The sequence below is a fragment of the Hemicordylus capensis genome, chromosome 3, assembly GCF_027244095.1.
Source record: "Hemicordylus capensis ecotype Gifberg chromosome 3, rHemCap1.1.pri, whole genome shotgun sequence".
Taxonomy (NCBI): domain Eukaryota; kingdom Metazoa; phylum Chordata; class Lepidosauria; order Squamata; family Cordylidae; genus Hemicordylus; species Hemicordylus capensis.
The window spans coordinates 355,474,641-355,496,752 of NC_069659.1; the positions used below are offsets into that span (position 1 = coordinate 355,474,641).

The 22,112-nt window shown below is 51.9% G+C and overlaps 1 protein-coding gene across 1 annotated transcript; it reads right to left on the minus strand.

Annotated features, from left to right (window-relative positions):
• Positions 1 to 347: 347 nt before the first annotated feature.
• On the minus strand, positions 348 to 7,634 carry LOC128352030 (uncharacterized). The gene is made up of 2 exons (XM_053312172.1): positions 6,544 to 7,634; positions 348 to 2,999 (listed from the first exon to the last, which is right to left on the minus strand). Exons 1-2 carry the CDS (start codon positions 6,986 to 6,988, stop codon positions 2,368 to 2,370), a joined length of 1,077 nt encoding a protein of 358 aa, XP_053168147.1. The 5' UTR covers positions 6,989 to 7,634; the 3' UTR covers positions 348 to 2,367.
• Between the last annotated feature and the right edge of the window lie 14,478 nt (positions 7,635 to 22,112).

A 22,112-nucleotide genomic window follows, 5' to 3' on the forward strand; every position in this document is an offset into this window, starting at 1 on the left:
CAGATACTCTGAAAATAATTAAAGGGTATGCAGAGTAAACTGTGTCACTGCTTGGAATTTATTCTAGTATTTCAGAAAGACAGTTAAAATGAGAGAAAGAGAGCAAGAAACTCCCAGTGGGCCTTAATACTAAGGATTTCACACTGATTCAAAGACAAACTCACCATTAATAACCATATTTTTAAGACACCACACTTAACTCACTTATCATAAGCAAAGTAAGAGCAAATGAATATAATCCTAGCTCATAAGCTTCAGCTCAGTATTCACAAGCCCTGATTCTCTGTACATAGTGCCAATCTGAATATGTGTACAGTGACTTATATTATATTAATTTTGTACCCAGACCCCAGCCCAAGAAGACACAGAGACATTTTTTTAATGGGAGAAACGGGCCACGCTTTATTAATATAACAACATTTGTGGCGGACTGGAAACAAGGTGATTAATCACCAACATAAAAACAGTGCGGGCACCTAGGCGTGGGCTAGGATTCAAAACGTCCTACCCATCGCCTGCAAGGGCGACACACCCTGGCTCAGGAAAGAGGCAGGTAGCTCCCGCCCAATTCCTTCAAAGCCAACCACCCCTTTTAGAAGAGGGGATCTGGACAGCTTCAGATCTTTACCTCCCCGGACCGCACAGCCCAAAGGTAGGTGAAGTCCTGAAGCAGGTTTCTTGGCAATGTAATTCTTCCCGTGCCGCACAGGCCACAAGGAAGCAATTGACCAATCCACCTTAAAATGTCCAAGGGTGCTCACCGAAATCTAGACCTCCTTACCCACAGCCCGCACTGTTACCGCCAACGTGGCCAACCTAGAACCTAACTACCAACTGACTGCAGAACAGAGTAGGCGAAAAAAACCCCAACAACAGCCAATAAGTTGAGAGCAAAAAATTCCTACTCGGCCCATAGGCGACCAGTCACTAGACCCGCTCTGCAACAGGGAGGGAGGGAGGGGGAAACAAACAGCCGACTGAGAGGCCAGAGCGGGGAAACGCTCGGCCTCTCAGCAAGCCCCGCCCACCACGAGCCAGCCAACCAATCAGGCTTCTTCTTGGGCTTGTGAGTCCCAGGCTGGGACAAACACCCTCCCACTTGCACGAGGCAAGGGGAGGGGGATTGTACCCAGACCCCAGCCCAAGAAGACACAGAGACATTTTTTAATGGGAGAAACGGGCCACGCTTTATTAATATAACAACATTTGTGGCGGACTGGAAACAAGGTGATTAATCACCAACATAAAAACAGTGCGGGCACCTAGGCGTGGGCTAGGATTCAAAACGTCCTACCCATTGCCTGCAAGGGCGACACACCCTGGCTCAGGAAAGAGGCAGGTAGCTCCCGCCCAATTCCTTCAAAGCCAACCACCCCTTTTAGAAGAGGGGATCTGGACAGCTTCAGATCTTTACCTCCCCGGACCGCACAGCCCAAAGGTAGGTGAAGTCCTGAAGCAGGTTTCTTGGCAATGTAATTCTTCCCGTGCCGCACAGGCCACAAGGAAGCAATTGACCAATCCACCTTAAAATGTCCAAGGGTGCTCACCGAAATCTAGACCTCCTTACCCACAGCCCGCACTGTTACCGCCAACGTGGCCAACCTAGAACCTAACTACCAACTGACTGCAGAACAGAGTAGGCGAAAAAAACCCCAACACAGCCAATAAGTTGAGAGCAAAAAATTCCTACTCGGCCCATAGGCGACCAGTCACTAGACCCGCTCTGCAACAGGGAGGGAGGGAGGGGGAAACAAACAGCCGACTGAGAGGCCAGAGCGGGGAAACGCTCGGCCTCTCAGCAAGCCCCGCCCACCACGAGCCAGCCAACCAATCAGGCTTCTTCTTGGGCTTGTGAGTCCCAGGCTGGGACAAACACCCTCCCACTTGCACGAGGCAAGGGGAGGGGGATTGTACCCAGACCCCAGCCCAAGAAGACACAGAGACATTTTTTAATGGGAGAAACGGGCCACGCTTTATTAATATAACAACATTTGTGGCGGACTGGAAACAAGGTGATTAATCACCAACATAAAAACAGTGCGGGCACCTAGGCGTGGGCTAGGATTCAAAACGTCCTACCCATCGCCTGCAAGGGCGACACACCCTGGCTCAGGAAAGAGGCAGGTAGCTCCCGCCCAATTCCTTCAAAGCCAACCACCCCTTTTAGAAGAGGGGATCTGGACAGCTTCAGATCTTTACCTCCCCGGACCGCACAGCCCAAAGGTAGGTGAAGTCCTGAAGCAGGTTTCTTGGCAATGTAATTCTTCCCGTGCCGCACAGGCCACAAGGAAGCAATTGACCAATCCACCTTAAAATGTCCAAGGGTGCTCACCGAAATCTAGACCTCCTTACCCACAGCCCGCACTGTTACCGCCACCCAGGAAGGTTAGCCCTCGCTTGACCTTCCTGCCCCACCCCCTCCAAACCTTCAGCAAGCACTTCCCGGATATTATGCAGATACAAATCACAACCTTTCTCAGACAGGTGGACCCCGTCAGGGCGGAATAACTCGGGAAAGCGAGCAGCTATATCTGGCTGCCGCACCACAGACCCCCCGGCCGCCAAAACCACTTTACCTATTGCGGCTGAAATCTTCCTGCGTGCCTTTTCCAAGCTAAGGCAAGAATGAGCACCCCGCCACACCCTGCGCTGGAGCCAATTAACCCATATTATGCGCACGCCAGGCATCCAGCTGCGCAAAATAGACAAATCCGAGGAGGCTTGCTGAAGGATGGCGAGGCCAGGCCGCCGGCCCAAATCATTCTCCCCTAAATGAAGAACCAGGATGTCGGGAATGGGAAACCTATCTAAATGCTCCCTCAATGCTGGAAGCAACTGATTCCAGAGCATGCCCCTCATGCCCAACCAATAAACTGAAGCCTTGCTTCCTAAACCCAACTGGGATCCCCAGCGGGTGGTGCTGGCCCGCTTGAAAGCCCAGAAGACCAACGAATGGCCACACATCAGGACTCGGACCGGGACCGCCGCCCCGCCAGCACCTGCCAAAAGAAAGCAACAGGTCAGTAGAGCCCACACCTGTCCGCTGTCAGCGCACATAACGCCTGACCGCCACGGACCTCCAACGTCCAATCCTCTGAACTTCGACCTCCTGAAGCCCCATACGTGTAGCGGTGGTGGCCGCACCAATATGAAATGAATGTAGAGTAAGCCCCTGGAGTGCAACCCCTGCGGCCAACAGAGCCTTCCTCACCACCGCCAAGAATTGATACTGCGTCAGAGGAGTCTGATTGCTGTGGGTAAAAAGACATCCCCCCGAAAAGGGGCCCAGCCCAGCGTACTGCCTCAGGGCCACCACGGGGCATACATTGATATTCCCGGCCGCCGCGAGGCGAACCGTCTGGCCTCTGCCCCTCTGATCCGTCTTGGAGCGACGAAGGAGCAAACGCACCTCCCCGTCACCGAACGATAAATCAGAATATTGCAAGCAGCGGTCCCTGGGGGAAGACCCGCTGCGGGGAAGCAACTCCCCTGGACGGAAGGCCCCAAAAAAGGCAACCAACAGTGCAGCCCTAAACAGCGACACCTCCCATGGGCCAGAGCAGCACCCCACTAGGTGGCCCAGCGTTGAAGCCACCAACTCCAGAGTAAAAGGGCGTCTGGGGTCCCTAGTCCTAGGCTCCCCCCTAGCCCAACCCTCCAACATGCGCCGCACCCGCGGGTCGGAGGAGGAATCACCAACCCCACGAACCTGGGCTTCAAAAGCTAACGCGGCAAGATAGCCCCCCAAAGTGGATACCGCGCGCCCCGCCCTGCGGAGGAAGACCAAAAACTGCTGAAGTTGCTCTACAGGGACCGGCCACACCTCCGCCAAACCTTCAGTCTTTCGAAAAAGAGAGAAAGCCTCAAGCTTGGCTGTGTAGCTCACTCTGGTGCTAGGCGCCAGAGATGCCGCTATGGCCCGCTGTGCCTCCGCCTGCCAAGTTCCCACAGAAAAGCTGGCATGGGTTCCGGGTGAAGGGCGGCCTCGGGCGCTAACGCTCTGAACCTGTTTAACTGAAAACGAGACAAAGCGTCAGCTATGTCATTCCGGATACCCGGAACATGGCGGGACCGGAAAAGGATATTAGCCCGCAGACACTGCAATACCAATGCCCTAACCAAAACCATGACCCTCGGGGACTGGGAAGTCTGACTATTGACAATCTGAACAACTGCCAGATTGTCACACCAAAACACAACTGAGGAGTTGGCAAACTCAGCGGACCAAATATGCACGGCCACCACAATTGGAAAGAGCTCTAGGAAAGTCAGGTCCCGGGAAACCCCCTGCCTGAACCAGTCCTCGGGCCACCTGGCGGAACACCAACGTCCCCTGAAATAAACCCCGAAACCTATTCCACCTGCAGCGTCAGAGTGGACCTGCAGGTCGGTTTCCAGAAGTCTAACATCCCGCCAGAAAGACACCCCATTAAAATCAGTGAGAAATGCTTCCCAAAGAGCCAGGTCGGCCCGGGCACCCTCCGTAATTCGTACTCTGTGATGGGGAGCCCTAACGCCCACAGTCAGGTCACATAACCGGCGCAAAAAGGCCCGGCCCGGAGCCACCACTTTGCAGGCAAAATTGAGGTGACCCAAAACAACCTGGAGATCCCTAAGGGAGACCTTACGGGCGCGACCAAGGGACCTAACCATGTCCAATAAAACCCGCAGCTTGGCCTGAGGCAGCCTGGAGCAACCGGCAACAGTGTCCAACTCAATCCCCAAAAAGGCAAGGCACGTGACCGGCCCCTCCGTCTTATCCCGTGCCAAAGGGACACCTAGCCGGTCTGTTAGCTCCATGAAGGAGCGAAGTAAATGGTGGCACTCCCTCGAATTCCCCCTGCCTGTAAAAAGAAAATCATCTAAAAAATGAGCCGTGTAGGGAAGACCCGCCTGACGCCTAACTGCCCACTCCAAAAAGGAGCTGAATGTTTCGAATGCTGCGCAGGAAATCGAGCAGCCCATAGGCAAAGCCCTATCAAAATAAAATTGGCCAGCAAATGCAAAGCCCAGCAGCTCGAAGTCATTTGGATGTACCGGCAACAGGCGAAAGGCGGATTCAATATCACACTTCGCCAAAAGGGCCCCGGGGCCCCTACCCCTGACCACTTCCACGGCCTCATCAAATGAGGTATAATGTACAGAGCATAAGCTATCAGGGATGCCATCATTTACTGAGGACCCCCTGGGATGAGAAAGGTGGTGAATCAACCTAAATTCACCAGGAACCTTTTTAGGGACCACCCCTAATGGGGAGACCCTAAGGCTGGGGAAGGGGAGACTGGCAAAAGGCCCCATCACCCTGCCCGCAGCCACCTCCTTACCAATTTTCCTAACAACGACTTCCTCCTTACCAACCACTGATCTCAGATTGCGAGAACTGCCTAATCCCCTCCGGGCCGAAGAGGGAATTCTGAAACCATCCCGGAAGCCACATAACAAATAAGAAGCTGCTGACTGGTCAGGATAGTCCAGCAACAGCTGCTCAAGCACCTTCACCTTGATAGGGCTAGGACCCTTTATTCGGAGCGGGTGGAGGAGGGCCACCCTTTTTACTGCTCCCCTGCCTATACTTAGCCCCGGAACCCCCAAACTTGGCCCTGGGGCAGGAGGAACTGGGGTGCCTCGCCCCACAGACCCCGCAGGCATGCTTAAACCGACAAGGGGAACGGGAGCACTTGCCATTGGAGTTAAACTCCCAGCAAACAAGGTGGGGTTGAACCCACTGTTGCCCAGGACTCCCTGAGGGCAAAACCCCCGATGGTTTAGAAAGCAAATGCCCACTGTCAGACCTATCTCCCTCTATGGGCCGGGCTGGAGACATAGTAACCAGCCACAACTCCTGCAACGGAGCATCCCAGGGCAATGTGGGGTCAAGGGCAGCCCTCATTCTAAAACTCTCATCGTACCGTACCCAGGAAGATCCAGCAAAGTCGGAGACCGCCCTGTGAATTATATCCATGTATTTTAACAGGGCAGGGCCCCTTGCGGGCTGGGCTTGGACAATAACCCCCATATAAATCGTGAAGCCAGAAAGCCAATTATTCCAAGTCTTTTCGACCAGCTTTCTCTTGGTGGCTTCGTGCTCCTTACAAGATTCCCCCTCTTTATGCTTAACCTCAGGTTCCCTGAACAACAAGCTAAAAATGTCCACATATTCACCCTTAAGGATTTTTTCTTTTGTAGAAGGGAGTAAGTGATCCCCTAACGGGAGGCCCATGCTACCATAGGGCGCATGCTGAGGTGACGGCAGAATCCCCATCGGATAATAACCCGCCTGCACCCCCGTGGCAGATCCAGCAGAGGAGGCCACCCCCGGGAGTGGGAGCGACCCGCTGGAGGGCCGGTTGCCCAACCAGACCTGCTCCGCAGCGCCTTGTAAGCCTGCAATAACTCCAGGAAAAACCGGCGGGGAACCCGCCACCCAAGGTTGTGTATATGGGGGCCAGTAAGAAGCTGGGCCCCATCCACCCATGGCAGGCATCGGCCAGGGACAAAGCCACTGGCCGGTGACGCCGGGCGGTGTAGGTGCTGCTGGCTCACCCTGGGCCAAAGGAGTAGCCGTATCCACTGGAGGCTGAACAACTGGTGCCGCAGGCGGAGGTAGCAATGGTGAAGGCGACTCCGGAACTGGAGACTCAGGTTCAGGAAGCGGTAACGCAGGAGCAGAAGGGCCCGGTCCAGCAGGGTTCAGCCCTTCTTCCAGCGCAGCCAGCCTACTAGAGAGAGAAGTTAGCAGCTGGCTTTTCACAGAACCACTGGTCCTCCGAGGGACCTTAGGAGGAGGCACCCCCCCCACACCTGAAGGACCCGCACCTTTGTCGGAGGGGGCTGCTTTTGCTTTCTCTAAAGCTTCCATCCTATTAATTAACCCCCGTATCAGAGTCATCTCCTCCTCCTCCTCCTCCGAGGAGGACTGCGGGGGAGCAGGCCTCTTGGGCTGCTTAACAGGGCGCCCCCCTTTCTTGCCCTTGGCCTTCCCCGGCATACTGCCTCCAAATAGTGGGATTCCAAAAGGGGTTGGAGGAAAAAAGCGCCAACCACGCACAGAATGAAGGTAGCAAGGATATAGAACAAAAGCCAAGCCCTTGTCCTGAATCAAAAACAATACTCAATCCTATCCAGGAAAGCACCAGAGCCCCCCACCCAAGGAGAAGGCTTGAAAAGGCCTTTTGACTCTCAACCAGGCCAGGCCCACCAGGGCACCGATGAGCACAAACACCCACCTGCTACCCACCAAACAAATAAAAGAATGTTGGCATCAAAAGTAGTGCTCCAGGGAATGGAAAAGGGGCCGCTGCCCAGCCACCCAGGCTGATGGAAACCCCCCAAATACCCCACAAACCAAAAGGGCAAACGCCCAGAAGGAGAACCACGCCCAGGAAGCCGAGTGCCGACGCCGCGCTGAAGAGGCCCAAAGACGCTGCTGCTGCAGCTGCAACCCAGCCGGGAGCAGTCCCGGGAGTACCCCCCTACCAGCGGGGCCACCGCTGACACTATGGCCCCCTCGACGGAACGCCGCCGAATGCCGCCTCGCCCGCTTGTCGGGCGCACCCCCCCAACTAAGGCCTTCGAGGAAGGAGCTCCCGGACTGAGCTCCTTCCTAATCGGAAACAAACAGCCGACTGAGAGGCCAGAGCGGGGAAACGCTCGGCCTCTCAGCAAGCCCCGCCCACCACGAGCCAGCCAACCAATCAGGCTTCTTCTTGGGCTCGTGAGTCCCGGGCTGGGACAAACACCCTCCCACTTGCATGAGGCAAGGGGAGGGGGATTTTTAAAAACCTGTAGCCCCTTCGGGGCACTTCCTATAGGCTGTGGGGGGGGGTCTGCAAAGGTTACCCCTTCCACTGTTGGCCCCTAGGGCCTCGCGGAGACCATATGAGCATGTGCAGTGGCCATTTTTAAAAATAATTGTGTGTTTTTTTAATGGCCACTGAAAACAAAATGGCCACCACGCATGCTCAAATGGCCTCTGCGAGGCCTGGCATGTCCTAGGGCCTCACAGAGGCCATTTGAGCATGTGCAGTGGCCATTTTGTTTTTGGTGGCCATTTTTTAAAAAAAAATTAATTTTAAGAATTTGCGCCCCCCCTTCAAGTGGCACCCAGGGCACGTGCCCTGCCTGCCCCACCCTAGATACGCCCCTGCTGCATGAACTTCATTTACCCATTTTACAGATGGCAAGCAGTGAATTTGATGACTCATCTGTAAATGTGTTCGTTTGGGATCCTTTGTGTATTTTGCATGTTATTTTAATTATAATTGTATAACTGTTTATGAAAAATAAATGATTAACAAAAAGCATGTAGTCACTGTGCCAAGAGCCTAGATAACTGCTATGAGATACTTGCTTTTGGCAGTATAAAAATGTGATAGGTAGACAGACAGATAGATAGAGGAAATGCTTGACTAACAAGTAGAAGGTTGCCAGTTCGAATCCCTGCTGGTATGTTTCCCAGACAATGGGAAACACCTATATCGGGCAGCAGTGATATAAGAAGATGCTGAAATGCATTCTCTCATACTGCATGAGAGGAGGCAATGGTCAACCCCTCCAAAAGAAAACCATAGGGCTCTTTGGGCGCCAGGAGTCAAAATTGTCTTGATGGGACACTTTACCTCTGTATAGACAGATAGATAGATAGATAGATAGAACGAATGTCAGAAAAGCCATGCTGGATCAGACCAAATATTCATCCAGCGCCTTAGTTCCAACAAAACTACTACTACTACTACAACTACTAAGGACATTTTCCCTCCAGAACCTTCTGAGAAATACACCAGCATGGGATGAAGGCAATAGCCCTCCCCTGTTTGTCTCCCAGCACACGTATTCAGAGGTAGACTGCCCCTGAAAACTGAGGTTCCATTTGGCTATCACAGCTAACAGCGGTCGATGGGTTTAAATCCCCGATGAATATGTCTCTAAGGACATAAGAAGAAGATGCAGTTCTATGTCTCTGGGCAGTTGGCTGCAGAATCAGACGTCACATCATTTTTTTGTTACAATGAACTCTAAAGGCAGGTGGGTGCATACCACTGTCATACCACTGAGCTCCCCTTACAGTGCATGGTGATGAAGTTTGCCCGATTACACCCTTGAGGTTTTCCATGAGGTCAATCTAAAGTTTCTAGATTTGCTTAATGCTTTCTAGGATCACAAGCAGCCTTTTGTGGCAATGATAACAAGTGATTGTGCTGCTATTTATTGTTTACACAGCAGCCAAAGACCATAAAAATGTATAGCTACTGTAGAAACCTCATCGTTATTAATTCATTTATTTATAACGCAAATATTTGACTTCAAATACTGTCAGCTGTGGATTAGATAACGCCAGGAGCATATCTTTCAAGCCAGTGCATTCAGGCAAAAGTAACCATTCCTTAAAGTTTATTTCATCCTTCTTATGATCATCATCGGGCTCAAAAAGGTAATCTCCATAGCTGATAGAAAACCTAGAGTCACTCAAGAAATTTTCTTTCTTGATTCTGCAATGCTTGTCACCAGTGTTCGCTCTAAGGCATGTGCATGTGCGCATGCTCACATGTTTTCTGATGTCCACTCAGTTAATTTTAGATCCCGCTCAGGCTGAATCAGGAAGGTCCCACTCTGAATGCAGGTGTGCACACACTGCCTCAATACAGCCACAGAACAAAACTGATTCTGCACGCAGAAGAAAAAAAATAGAGAACACTGCTTGTCACTGTGGTTGTTCTGAATGTAACACCTACTACTTACCAGGAACCTGATTAGACTCAGTCACTGCCAATGGTTTAGATAAGGTAGGAAGCATGATGATCTTTCCAGGCTTTATGCAAGAAAATGAATATAGCAACCTCCTTATGGGATGGCACCTTTGAAGTACATTCTCTTTCCTTGCACTGAGGCTGGCTCATCTTTTGTTCCTGCTGTTCCAGCCACGGTTTTGCCAGGGCTAAAGCCGGTGTAACAAGATAGAGAGGATTCTGTGCTCCCTCTGCAGTGACGTCTGAAGAGCACCACAGAAGGATAAGAAGCCAGCACAGCAACAGATGCTTCTGCAAGGTCTGTGGCAACTATGGCACAGACCCAGCAGTCGCAATGATGCTCCCACTGATGACGCCACCACATTAGCCATGCATGGAAAGCACCAATCAATAAGTGGAGAAGCCTCCTGTTAGCCATGCATGGAAAGCACCAATCAATAAGCGGAGAAGCCTCCTGTTAGCCATGCATGGAAAGCACCAATCAAGACACAATAATGGCAAACTGACTTCATGAGTCCCTTCTGCACCCTCTCTAAAATGCACACTGCAAAAGGGGGCTGTCAGGAAGAACCCATGTTGCCCCTTCCAAAAGAGTCCCATCTCATGGCTCACAGGTTAGGCGGCTTGTATCAGGGCCTGCAGGGTACAGGCCAGCCTGGAGAATAATTGAGTTCCCTCCCCCCAAAGAGGAATTATTTTGTTCCCGTTTCTAAAGGGCCTAATGGAGCTGATTTCAAGCCCATTATAAACCAGCCCTGTATGTTTTGTTCAGCTTTGGTGTTTTGTTTTTGTTTGGTTTGGGAAGTGGAAACATTTGCCTCCCGGCTGGATTTCCCCCCAGCATTCAGCCCCTGTATTAGCCAATGGGAATTATTTTAACTGCATGCAACTAAGAGGGGACTTGATTGCTGCTTTTCGTTACACTGTGCTTTTAAGCTGTGATTATACCCTGATTTTAAATAGGTTTCTTTGAGTTCTGGGGGGTGGCTGGCTTATCAGGTTATAATCTAATATTGTGTCTATTGTTTCAATTATACTTATTGCTCTCTGTGTTTTATGCTCTATGCAGCTTGAGTGCTTTTCAGTTTTGAAAAGTGGCAAAAATAACAACAATGGCCGACTGATGGGCAGCGACCTGTGTCGCCGTCCGGGTCCTGCTGCGGCTGCTGCACAACTTCAAAGGCTGCCCCAAAGGTTAGTGCCATGGAGCAACTGCAGAATCCAGCGGAGGGACCTGGCACATTCCGGGCGCAGCGTATTTGCCTCGGCCTCACTAGAGGCAAAGGGGGTCTTTTCATTGGCTGCTGCCTCAGGAGGGGGTGTGGCTTGGCACAAGTAGCCATTAGTGATGTGCACGGTCCGGAGAAGTCCGGACCGGCACCGAAGGGGGGCCTTGTTTTTAGGGCGGGGAGGGCTTGCTTAGCCCTCCCGCCTCCTTGCCCCCGCCAGCACCCGTATTTAACAGTATAGGGGCACTGGAAACCAGCCGCCCCCCCCCGCCGCTGCCACCGCGGCGAAATAACCCCCAAAGCCAGCCAGCCCTCCCTCCCAGCTAGCTGCCCGCCCGCCCACCCGCTCGCTCACCCGCTCACTGGATAAGAAACGAGAGGAGCTCCGGCACAGAGCTCCTCTCGTTTGGAAGGCCTCCTGCAGAATGGCGGCTTGCGCGCGCGCACATGCGCGCGCCGCAAAGCACACCGTCCTCCGGAGGCCCAGTCTACCCGCCGGGAAAGGGCCGGGTAGACCGGGCCTCCGATCACCGGAGGCCCGGTCTACCCAGCGATCGGAGGCCCGGTCTACCCGCCGGGAAAGGGCCGGGTAGACCGGGCCTCCGATCGCTGGGTAGACCGGGCCTCTGGCGATCGGAGGCCCGGTCTACCCAGCGATCGGAGGCCCGGTCTACCCGGCCCTTTCCCGGCGGGTAGACCGGGCCTCCGGAGAACGGCGTGCTTTGCGGTGCGCGCATGCGCGCGCGCGCGCAAGCTGCCATTCTGCAGGAGGCCTTCCAAACGAGAGGAGCTCTGTGCTGGAGCTCCTCTCGTTTCTTATCCAGTGAGCGGGTGAGTGAGCGGGTGAGCGGGCGGGCGGGCGGGCAGCTAGCTGGGAGGGAGGGAGGGCTGGCTGGCTTTGGGGGTTATTTCGCCGCGGAGGCGGCGGCGGCGGGGGGGGGCAGCTGGTTTCCAGCGCCCCTATACTGTTAAATACGGGCGCTGGCGGGGGCAAGGAGGCGGGAGGGCTAAGCAAGCCCTCCCGCCCTTAAAGGCATACCCCCCACCCGGACCCGAACCAGGCAGGGCTGGACCGGTCCGGCAGTTCGGCCATTCTTTGGAATGGCCGCCGGACCGGTTCGGGCACACCACTAGTAGCCATCCCAGCTCCTGTGCTCCTGACCCAGTGCCCCCGTCTTTGGCAGCAGCCCCTCCCTACCCGCCAATGGGGAGCCCTGTGGGTTTTGCTGGTTGTCCATTGCGGGGCTGGGTGGGGAGGGGTTGCTTGGCCTTCATCAAACGGGCTGCAGGTGGGAGTCTCTTCTACTCCTTTCGTTAGTTAGGCTCCCCCTGAGCACAGTGGCAGGTACAGTGCACACTGGGGGGAACTGCAGAACAGGATTTGGTGAGCACATTAATTCATGGATTTTTTAAAATTATAAAATATTTATATATTGCTTCCAAAGTGGTTTACACAGAGAAAGAATAAATAAACTAGCCGACCCCGCACAGAGCATCTGTGTGCTCTTTGGGGCTGGCGGTTCCCCCTCCCCCCACCTTCTGCCCCAGTCTCTCCTGTCCTCCCTCCAACCTTCTGCCCAGGTCTGTGCCACTAGCCCGCTTTCCTTCCCCGCCGGCTGGGCGCAGTGCGACTCCGGTGCCAGCCTGGGCTCCTCTCGAGCGCGGCTCCGCTGCCCGCCTCCTCTCACCCCCACTGGGCCTCTTCCGCCCTCCGCCTCTTCCTGGAGGCCCAGCCGCTGCCTCAACACGGCCGGCCCAGACCCGCCGCTGCCACCGCTTCCTCACCACAGCCGGCCCGGGCTGGGCCCAGCCACCTCTCTTCACCACCACCGCCTCCTCCTTCTCGCTGCCGCCCGCCGCCCGCTTCTGCCCCCCTTTCTCCCACCCCCCAGTGACTGGGCCAGGACCTGCCCCCACCACCGCATTTCCGCCCGCCAAACCTCCCCATGCGTCCCCACATCCCCACACATTTCCGGTCGGCTTAGTGGAATAATTATATAGATAAGATGGCTCCCTGTCCCCAAAGGACTTACAATCTAAAAAGCAACATAAGATAGACACCAGAAACAGTCACTGGAGGTCCTGTGCTGGGGATGGATAAGGCATGTGCCTGGCATGAAGAGGGGACCTAGTCCGTCCCGAGATCCTTTGTGGCTCCGGCTGGGGTTGGCTGGGGTTCCTCTAACCTGCTGAGGCATTGCCAACCTTAAAAGCTTGATGGCTTGTGGCAGTGGCCGGTGGTGGGGCGGGGAGTTATGCCTTATGTGGGTGCTTGACTCAAGGTCGGCTAAGAAAGGCAGCATTAGTCATTAGGCCTTGATGCTGTTTGGAGACAAGGTGTGTCGCCTGGTGCTTTTTAATTTGGGATTCACACCTTTGATGGCACGTCTCTAGTTACCACACTGTAGGGTTTGGCGAACCATTCTCCACTGGTTGGTGCTGAACTAAAGTAAGTAAAGTGTGCTGTTGAGTTGGTGTCGACTCCTGGCGACCACAGAGCCCTGTGGTTGTCTTTGGTAGAATACAGGAGGGGTTTCCCATTGCCTCCTCCCGCGCAGTATGAGATGATGCCTTTCAGCATTTTCCTAGATCGCTGCTGCCCGATTAACTACTCAGTTAATAAAGTTGTGGCCCTTTATCCCCGTTATTCCTCATGTCTTTATCCCCCCCCCGTTTAATAATTTATTTCATATCAAAAATATTAACCCAAGTCACCAGATAAAAATGGTCTTATACATCTTCATAAGGAAATGGAAAATAAAACACTTAAATCACGGAGAACAGTGTGTAAGGTGAATCTGATCATTAACAGTATTATTCCAGAAATTAATAAACAGAACCCACTTATTTAAAAATGTATCTTCTGTATAACTATCTTTGGCATTTTCTAATAAGATAACTTAATCAAAAAATGCAACTTTCCAAATCTGACAGAACTGGTACATTTTAGCTGGTGCAGTTGGGTTTTCTTTTACAAAGCTAGTATCCCCAGAAGTGTCTTTATTGGTCTGGGTGCAATGACTTAAAGCCATTTCCAGACAGTCACACAGACTTCCAATGGAAAGCAGGGCTTTCGCTGGGCACACAAGTAGATCAGTTTGTGAATTTAAAAGAAAAAGCATTTAAAGACAAACTCAGAATGCTCTGTGTGCTTTCAGGACCTACAAGGCCTTTCAGGACTTGATGGAATATTGAAGGCATAGAGATAAGAAAATACTATAACTCATTTAATTGTCTGGAGAGAAGAAGCTCCTTACTTTGCTGCTACCTTTCCCCCCAGGGTGGCAGTGCAGGGCGGTGGGGGGGGCAGGGTGGGAATATGCAGCTGCCACTCAGTCATAGCTACACTAAAATTCTGAATCTCTCCATAGTTTTCTATGGACAGTTCTTGCTTCCACACCAGGGAGGAGAATAGGGGGATGGGGCTACAGGAAGCAGAAGTTTTACAGGTTGTGGAACAGGAAAACACAGGAAAATGGAGATGGAGGAGGAGGAGGAGGAGGAGAGAGGGGAGAGGAGAGCGAGATGGGGGGACTGGCTTGCTCAAGCCCTTCACAGTTTATAGTAAGTATCCTGGAGGGTGGATTAGGATTGGAGAATGTATGCCATGAAGTCAAACAGTTCTCTTTTCTGTACTGTACAGGTACTCCCTGTACAGTATCTATGACCTGTAGAGGAAAATGTACAGGAGACTGTACAAGAGAATGAATCCCACTCTCCAGTGGGATTGTGCTCCCCACTACCACCACTATACATAGCAAAGTATGTTTGCTCTTCTTTTCAGTGGGGTAAGGACAACATAATTTCCTGGTCAGTTGTGCCGTTGGGAATTAACTCCTTAGCAGCAGAGCATGTACATCGTTTCACTTGTTAGACTTGTATTATATCTTTTTAAAAAAATAGCCATTGGACAATGGGATACCCATCCAACATCCTAATGTGCTTGGATTCATCCTGCAAAAACTGGAGTATTTCCAACTTTTTAAACAATCAGATCAATAATTCCAAGACAACATAATATCCTGTTTCTGTTTTCTGTGTTTCTCCATTCTCACAACCCTCCATGCGCATCTGTCTTTTTTTATGCCCCACCCCCACAAAATATACACAAAATATAAGACACAACAGAATGTGGGTAGCAAATGTTAATCCTGCTTAGAATAGACCCATTTAAATAATGGAAAGCTAGTCATGACAAAGGCTGCAATCCTATAGCTGTGGCATAGTCAAATGAGCAGCAAGTTGCATTTATGGTGAAGCAATCATATGGTTGAATCATATGGGGAGGAGAAGAATTCCTTTTATCCCAATTAATCCACTCCCCCCTTTCTATGCTATCCTTGAAGCACTGAGAGCAATGGTGGTGGGGAGGCTTAGAGGAGAAATGGGAGTGGAGTATTTTATGGGATTCCCCTAAACCCAAGCTGTTACTCAGTATGAAAGCTAAAGTAAGTGTCTAGTTTATATACAAATCAAAAGGATTTATTTGTGTATCCTCCTACAAATCAGAAAATAAAGAAGATTCTAATGTCCCCATAAGTCAATGTGGTGTAGTGATTAGGCTGTTGGATGGATGAGGTTGAAGCCCTCACTCAATCATGAAGTCCTCACTCAGTCAGATCACTGCATGATCTGGGCCACTCACTATTTTTCAGCCTAGCCTACCTCAAGGGATTGTTGTGAGGATAAAATGGGGGGAAACAATCTTGGAATATTGTACATGGAGTCATCTGCTCCTGTGATGCAGCCTCACTCTCTCTCTCTCTCTCTCTCTCTCTCTCTCTCTCTCTCTCTCTCTCTTTCTTTCTCTTTCTCTTTCTCTCAAAATGTGACCAACTTTACAGGCTGTTGTGAGGGGAAAGATGGCTTTTAAAACTTTAGCAGCTTTTAATCCAATCTAAGCAAGCATGGCTGCTTGATTTTATTTATTGATCCGTGTGTCCCACAGTGATACTGAGGCTGTTCTCATGACCAGCCTAACTTGGGCTAAGGCAGCCCAGCCTGGGCTATGCTGGTCGTGTGAAGTGTCGGGATCCTTGCAGATCCTGGTGCTCCCATACAGCCTGACCCCCTTACTAAACCCAGCTGGTAACTAGTTCTGGCTGCGTATCACTCCTCACTTCCCCGTGGAGTGCTGCTCATCTGGGTATGCAGGAAGCATGCTGAAGACCTGGGGCTTGGTCTGGGGGAAAGGTGAATTAAAAGCAGCGTACCCCCTGCTCGCTCTTCACGATCCTGATCATCGCTTCAATGTGTCCCACTCCCACCACAGCCAGGTAGCCTGGAAAGCCAACCAAGCACTCTGCATGCCCTCCAGCAATCTGAACACAAAGAACTCTAGAGGTAAACTTCAAACCAAGAGTATGCTGATGCTTTGTTTCCCAGAGAAGAAGGAAATGGACACTTGCCCCCATTAGTCAGCCACAGTAAACAATAGGGGACACAGACAGGGAGTAGTTGTAAAACAACCTACCTAAGTCTTAAGCAAGCTGCAAACTTACACAGAGACTGGACCAGGAGAACTTCAGACTCTTCAAGTCAGATCAGGTTTCTAGTTGCAACATTGCAGCTAGAGGAACAGAGAAACTTTGAAGCAAGCGAGCTGTGAGGTAGGGAGTTCTCTTGCATCCAAAATCTGGGGGGCGGGGATGGACTCCCATGCCACCCTCACCCCTCATTTCCCATTTTATTCACAGGGACAATCTCTCTCTTTTCCCCCTTTGACTTTCAAACTTGGCTGGCTGACCAATCAGTAGCAGAATAAAACTATTAAAACATCAAGGGGCAGAGAGAGAAGAACAGAGCACACACATGAGGATGATTGGAAGACAATGAAGCGATCCTCACGATCGCTGCAGGAGGCGACCACCTTCTGCGGGGAGGAAGCCCGAAAGTGCTTACCTCCCCGCAGACAATCACTACCTCCTCTCTGGGTTCCATCATAGATCCGGAGGGGGCTGTGGGGATCGGGGGCTGTCTGGACCCTGGAAATTCCAGGATTCCCTGTGTGAGTGCACGGGGCATCCTGGAGAGACCCCCAGGAGTCTACGCGAGTGTCGCCACATGCCACGGTGACACACGAGTGATGAAATGCGGTTAACCGAGCATTTGCTCCATTAATCCCATTTAAGGGGAGGGTGTTTTAAGCAGACTAGCTGCCTTGGGAGCACCGGGTTCGTCTGTGAGCCTGGTGGTTCCCACAATCCAAAGAAAGTGGGCTAAGGGAGCTTAGCCTGTTTTCTGTGGATCGTGGGACTAGCCTCAATGGGTTGCCTGCTTGCTCCTGAAGCAAGAAAGCAAAGCAATGATTGGCTGGGATGTATTTTGGTTTTGGCAATGTATTTTAAAAATACAAAATACCTGAGCAAATATATTTCAGATACACAATACAAAATACTCTTCTGAAAAGTATTTTAGATACAAAATACAAAAGTCTATCAATAGCTACTAGTCTGGTGGCTGTGGGCCACTTCCAGCCTCAGAGGCACGATGCCTCTCAATACCAGTTGCAGGGGAGCAACAGCAGGAGAGAGGGCATGCACATTCCTCTTGCCTGGGGGCTCCCCAGAGGCTGCTGGTGGGCCCCTGTGGGAAACAGGATGCTGGACTGGATGGGCCTTGGGTATGATCCAGCAGGGCTTTTCTTACGTTCTTATTGGAAATACATATTTTAAATACTTGTATTTTAGATACTGCCCACCTCTAAGATCTGGGAGTTGAAACCACACACGTGCAAAACATATACTCCTCACTGAACTTTGGCCCTTGCCTTACCCAGAGTTCCTTTCTCACTAAAGTTTATGTGGAAGCTTTTCTGAATTTGGGAGCTGCATCCCTACATCAGCCCCCTCAACTGCAACGGAAGCAGGGAGGCTTGTTGTAAGGCTCCTGTCAATATCAATGGCATATCATATCAGTTTCATTTTCAATGCATGAATTTGGCTTGACCTCTCAAGAGTGGCATTTGCATGAACTGCATCTAACCTCACAAAACCAAGCCTGGAGCGGAACTTAATGCATGGATGTTTAAGGTCTGTGTTTCTAAAAGACACACCTTTGAGGGCTGCTTTCCACAAAAGAGTTGGCACAGAGTGGTGATTTGAGACTTGATATTTCAGCTCATCCTTCAACTCTCTGGGTGGCCTTCACTTAAATATTGCCTATCAGTCCTCCAACTGCAATTTGGGGATAATGATGCTGCCCCACTAATATTACCGCCTTTGGTGGATTAACCTACTGATTACACTTTGCAGCCTTAATGATTTCTCATATGAAAAACCTGGAGATTGGGGTTGAGATTGTGGGACTTCTAAAGACTTCACATGGAGGCCATGGCTGAGTTGGGGAGAGGTCAGAGGTCAGTGCTGGAGCATTTGTTTTGCAGGCAGAAGGTTCCAGATTTGAGCGCAGATTTGAGCATCTCAAATCTGATATACAATATATACAATATATATGTCAGTATATGATTTGTATATCAGATTTGACAGACAAATCTGATATACACATCTCTGGGCAGTTTACAATTTAAACACAAAAACAATTAAAACAGTAACACAGTTAAAACAATTTAAAATACAGATTAAAAACTCTAAAACTTAAAACGTTAAAACTATAGATTAAATACTGATTAAACAGACATTATTTCAGATCTTTCTTAAAACATCCAGAGACGCGGAGTTTTTGATTTCATTTGGGAGCATGTTCCCAAGTCCGGGGGCATCCACCACCGGATCTCCCCAGATGATCTTAATAAGTGATGGGTTGATGAAGCAGAAGGCGCTCTCTTAAATAACTTGGAAACAAGCTCTTCAGGACTTAATAGGTAATATAGCACTTTGTATTTGTACACAGTGTCCCCCCACCCCTGCTGCCTCTGGCCCCCTGTTGCTGGGCTCACCCCCAGGCGGAAGCCTAGCTGACAGTGCCCCACCTGCATGCTGGCCGAACCCCTGCCTCCCAAGCCTAGCTCCCTTTCCTCGCAGGGCATATCCACACTGGCTACTGACATGGCATGCCTCGTGGAGCGTGCAAGCAGCTGCCTGGGTTCTCTGCCGCTGGCTGCAGAGCGAGCAGCAGCTCTTCCCCTCTCCCTCTGAATCCCCACCCCTCCATGAAATGGCAGAGCATGGAGAGGAAGTGTGCTGCTGTACGTGTGTCGAACATAAAGGGCTGATAACTGTATATGTGTACAGATCTGTACAAGCATTTGGGGTGTGAGGAAGTGGTTCAATTCAAACTGGGTTTGACTCACAGTGGGTCGGTTCAAGCTCGAACTGTCCCGGCCCCCCAAAAGAGGGGTCCGGTGAGCCCAGTTAAAACGGAACCAGTTCGAACCGGTTCAATGGTTCGAATGGCATGTCGGCCACCACCATTTTGTCTGGTACATTTACAAGTCTCCCTTGCTGATTGTTTTTCTGCCACTGCATTCTGATTGGCTAGCGATCTCCTTTCTCCTGGTTGGCTTGTTATCGTTCAAGTCTTGAATCAGTGTTGTCGGGGCAACTCTGTCCCTATTGGCTGGGGGTGGGGGGAGGGATGAGCAAAAAGGAAGGAATTTCAAAGTGTATTTGAAGGCAGGCAGTGCCTGCATGGCTTCACACTGCCTCTGGATTTGGGAGGTATAGAGAGAGCTGCCTTGCATTGCAGCCTTGCTGCTGCCTGCCTTGCCTTGCTGCGTGATCTGTTTGGCTGCTGCTGCCTTGCTTTTGCTGGACCCCTTCTCTGATGGACCTCCACTCTGCTGGATTTTCTTGCTGCTGGACCTCCGGCTGCTGAGTACCAGTGTGTACTGCTCGGCCTGATTGTCCAAGCCCCCTCCTGGTCAGACTCCAGCTGAAGATGTCGAATTGGCAAGCCACCCACCACCACCACTGAGTTTGGTTGTAGGTGTTGTACTTTTGGTTTTAGGATTAGAGTTTGGTTTAGGTTAGAGTGCTTTCTTTTAAAAAGGGCCTAGTTTGGGGGAAGGGATGTCCTCCAGTAGAATGCAGGGCAGAATAAGGGGTGATGCTGGTGGGTGATGAGGGTGAAGAGAGGGGCCTACCCTCCAAGTCTCCACTGTCCTCCTAGAGGCTGTGGAAATAGAGAGGACGAGGGTGTCATTGGCTGCTAGCCCAGCAGCCAGACCCCCTTCTCCATCCACCTCCCCAGTGTGACCCCCACCCAGCAGGAACCAGTAGGCCAGTAGTACCACTGTCACCAAAACGGCCCAGGACTGGCACCACCACCACCATGTGTTACAACTTTGAGCACTGCCAAGGTGAGCCTACATGTGCTGTCTGCACCCACTGCAGGGCACAGGTCAGCAGGGGCAAGGACGGTAAGCATCTTGGGACGTAGTTGCTGTGGAGGCACCTTGAATGGCATCATCTGGGCATCCTTGCTCCTGCTGGCAGCACTAGGCCTCCTGGTGTGCCCTTGACTAGTGGCAGCAAGGCATATGCTCCTGCTTCTGCTCTCAAGCAGGGGACGTTGCTAGTCACACAGTGGGTGCAGTTGATGGGCAAGTAGTCTGGTTGCCCAGAGCCACACCTCGTTACCTGGGCTATTGGAGAGATGATGGCTCTGAATGACCAGCCATTCCAGATGGTGGAGAACACTGGCTTATGCTGGCTGCCACAGCTGCTTGCTCCCAACTACAACATCCCCTTACGTACCACCTTCAGTAAGTGGGTGTTGCCCTCCCTGTACTGGGCATGCAGGGAGGTTGTGCCAGCACTGCTGGAGTCAGCATGGTCCGGCACCACTCTGCACTTTACTACAGATCTGTGAACCAGCTATCGTGGGATGCAGGCTACTCTCCTGTCCCTCATGGCACCCTAGTGGGGGCAGGCGAGAGAGAGGACATCATCTGTTGCTGGTGGTGTGGCAGCGAAGCCCAGGTGGGCTTCGAAGCCCAGGTGTGGCAGCGAAGCCCAGGTGTGGCAGCGAAGCCCAGGTGTGGCAGCGAAGCCCTTCCCATGCAGCGAAGCCCAGGTGGGCTGAGCCACATGTGGAGCCACTGGACACAGACCACATGGCAGATGAGCTGTCGGTGGTCATCAGACTCCTGGTGGAGGAATGGCTGTCCAGGCAGCCAAGCCTTTGCCAAGGCTTCCTGGTCACCGACCATGGTGCCAACGTTCTGAGGGCAGCACACATGCCATCTGCCGTTTGTGTTTGTATACTGTATATGGCACACACTTTGCACCTGGTTGTGATGAATGTGCTTGGCATTAAGGAGGCTAGGGCCAGGGGATATAGAGGTCTCACCCCTGGAGGGCCTGCTGCCACCATGGCTGCTCTTGTGGAGGAGTGCTGCAAGCCTCCTTCCACCAAAGCGAGAGGGTTAGGCGATGCTCAGGGAGAGGCAGGGTGAGCTCCGCCAACCTGGACACATCATCCCTAGGGCTGTTGAGGCATGGTGGAACTCGACCTTCCTCTTGCTCCAGTGCCTGCAAGAGCAAGAGGAGGCCATCCACTTCCTGGCAAGGCACTGTAGCTCTAGCTTGGGAGTGTGTGACCTGCCCAATGTGGACTGGAACCTCATTTCCAAGCTTGTCTTGACACTCAAGTCATTACTTCTTGCAACAAGCAGCTTGTGTGCTGAAGCAGCAGCACTGAGCCAGGCTTTGCCCACTGCTCTTCTCCTGGAGAAGACGGTGGGTGTGCTCCAGACCAGGGATTCTCAACGTTGGGTCCCCAGATGTTATTGGACTTCAGCTCCCATAATCCCCAGCCCCAGTGGCCTTTGGTTGGGGATTATGGGAGTTGAAGTCCAACAACATCTGTGGACCCAACCTTGAGAATCCCTGCTCCGGACCATGCTGACCACTGGGGAAGCACATGCCCTGACTGGGGTGGTGGAGCAGCTCTGCAGCAAATTGGGTCAATTGGCTGAGCATGTTTTGGCCTTGCCTATGCGACCCAACTATGAAGGGCAACTCCGCCACCCCTGGCAAGCTGCTCAGGAGGCCCTCCTGGTTTAAGAGGTTAGGCAGGCAGAGGAGAGGAGGCTGCTGGGTCTCTGAACCAGGAGGAGAGTGCTGGAGCTCCGTCTAGGGTGCCGCTTACACCCAGCATTGGCATCAGCACCGCTTCTCAATCCAGCAGTGGGGTGTTTCTGGCAGCGCCAACACAGCTGACACTTCTACTAGGG

Coding starts and splice junctions, on each gene's coding strand:
- LOC128352030 (XM_053312172.1), bottom strand. CDS start 6,988: ATGCCGGGGAAGGCCAAGGGCAAGAAAGGGGGGCGCCCTGTTAAGCAG. Junction 3,000..6,543: donor GGCTACTCCTTTGGCCCAGG/GTGAGCCAGCAG, acceptor TTCTTTTGGCAG/GTGCTGGCGGGGCGGCGGTC.